The sequence below is a fragment of the Chaetura pelagica genome, unplaced genomic scaffold (assembly GCF_000747805.2).
Source record: "Chaetura pelagica isolate M959 unplaced genomic scaffold, ChaPel_1.0 scaffold462, whole genome shotgun sequence".
NCBI classification, from domain to species: domain Eukaryota; kingdom Metazoa; phylum Chordata; class Aves; order Apodiformes; family Apodidae; genus Chaetura; species Chaetura pelagica.
In genome coordinates, this window is record NW_009952454.1 from 519,442 (window position 1) to 519,821 (window position 380).

The window sequence follows — 380 nt, forward strand, 5'->3', positions numbered from 1 at the left end:
CGTGGGGAAACACCCGGGGGGAAACCGCCCCCAGGACCCCCCCCCCCTGGGCAGGGCTCAGAGGGGACAGGAGCCATGACCCCAGCCATCCCACCCCACGGGCAGCACCAGCCTCTCCTGTCCCTGTCACCAACCCTGCCCCTCAGCCCCTGCCCAGCACCCTCTCTCAGCCAAGACCACCCACCCCAGTGCTCCCAAACCCCAGCTGGGAATGGGCAGGAACAGCCTTGGAAAAGGTCTTACTTCCTCTCGGGTCTCCAACATCCTAGAGCCAGAGCCCAGCAGGAAACATCTGTGCAGAGAAGAAAGGATTTGGTCAGACAAGATAGGGGTCTCCCATGGACTCTGCACCCCCCCAGGCACCTCTCCAGCCCCCACAT

General features: G+C 63.9%; 1 protein-coding gene across 1 annotated transcript in view; it reads right to left on the minus strand.

Moving 5' to 3' along the window:
• The window catches only part of SNX11 (sorting nexin 11), a 4,477-nt gene extending 4,097 nt beyond the window's left edge, over positions 1-380 (minus strand). The window contains exons 1-2 of the mRNA XM_010008583.1: positions 364-380; positions 244-292 (exon numbers count right to left, since the gene is read on the minus strand). Of these exons, the coding sequence (XP_010006885.1) occupies positions 244-292; positions 364-380 (66 nt within the window). The remainder of the gene's footprint in view (positions 1-243; positions 293-363) is intronic.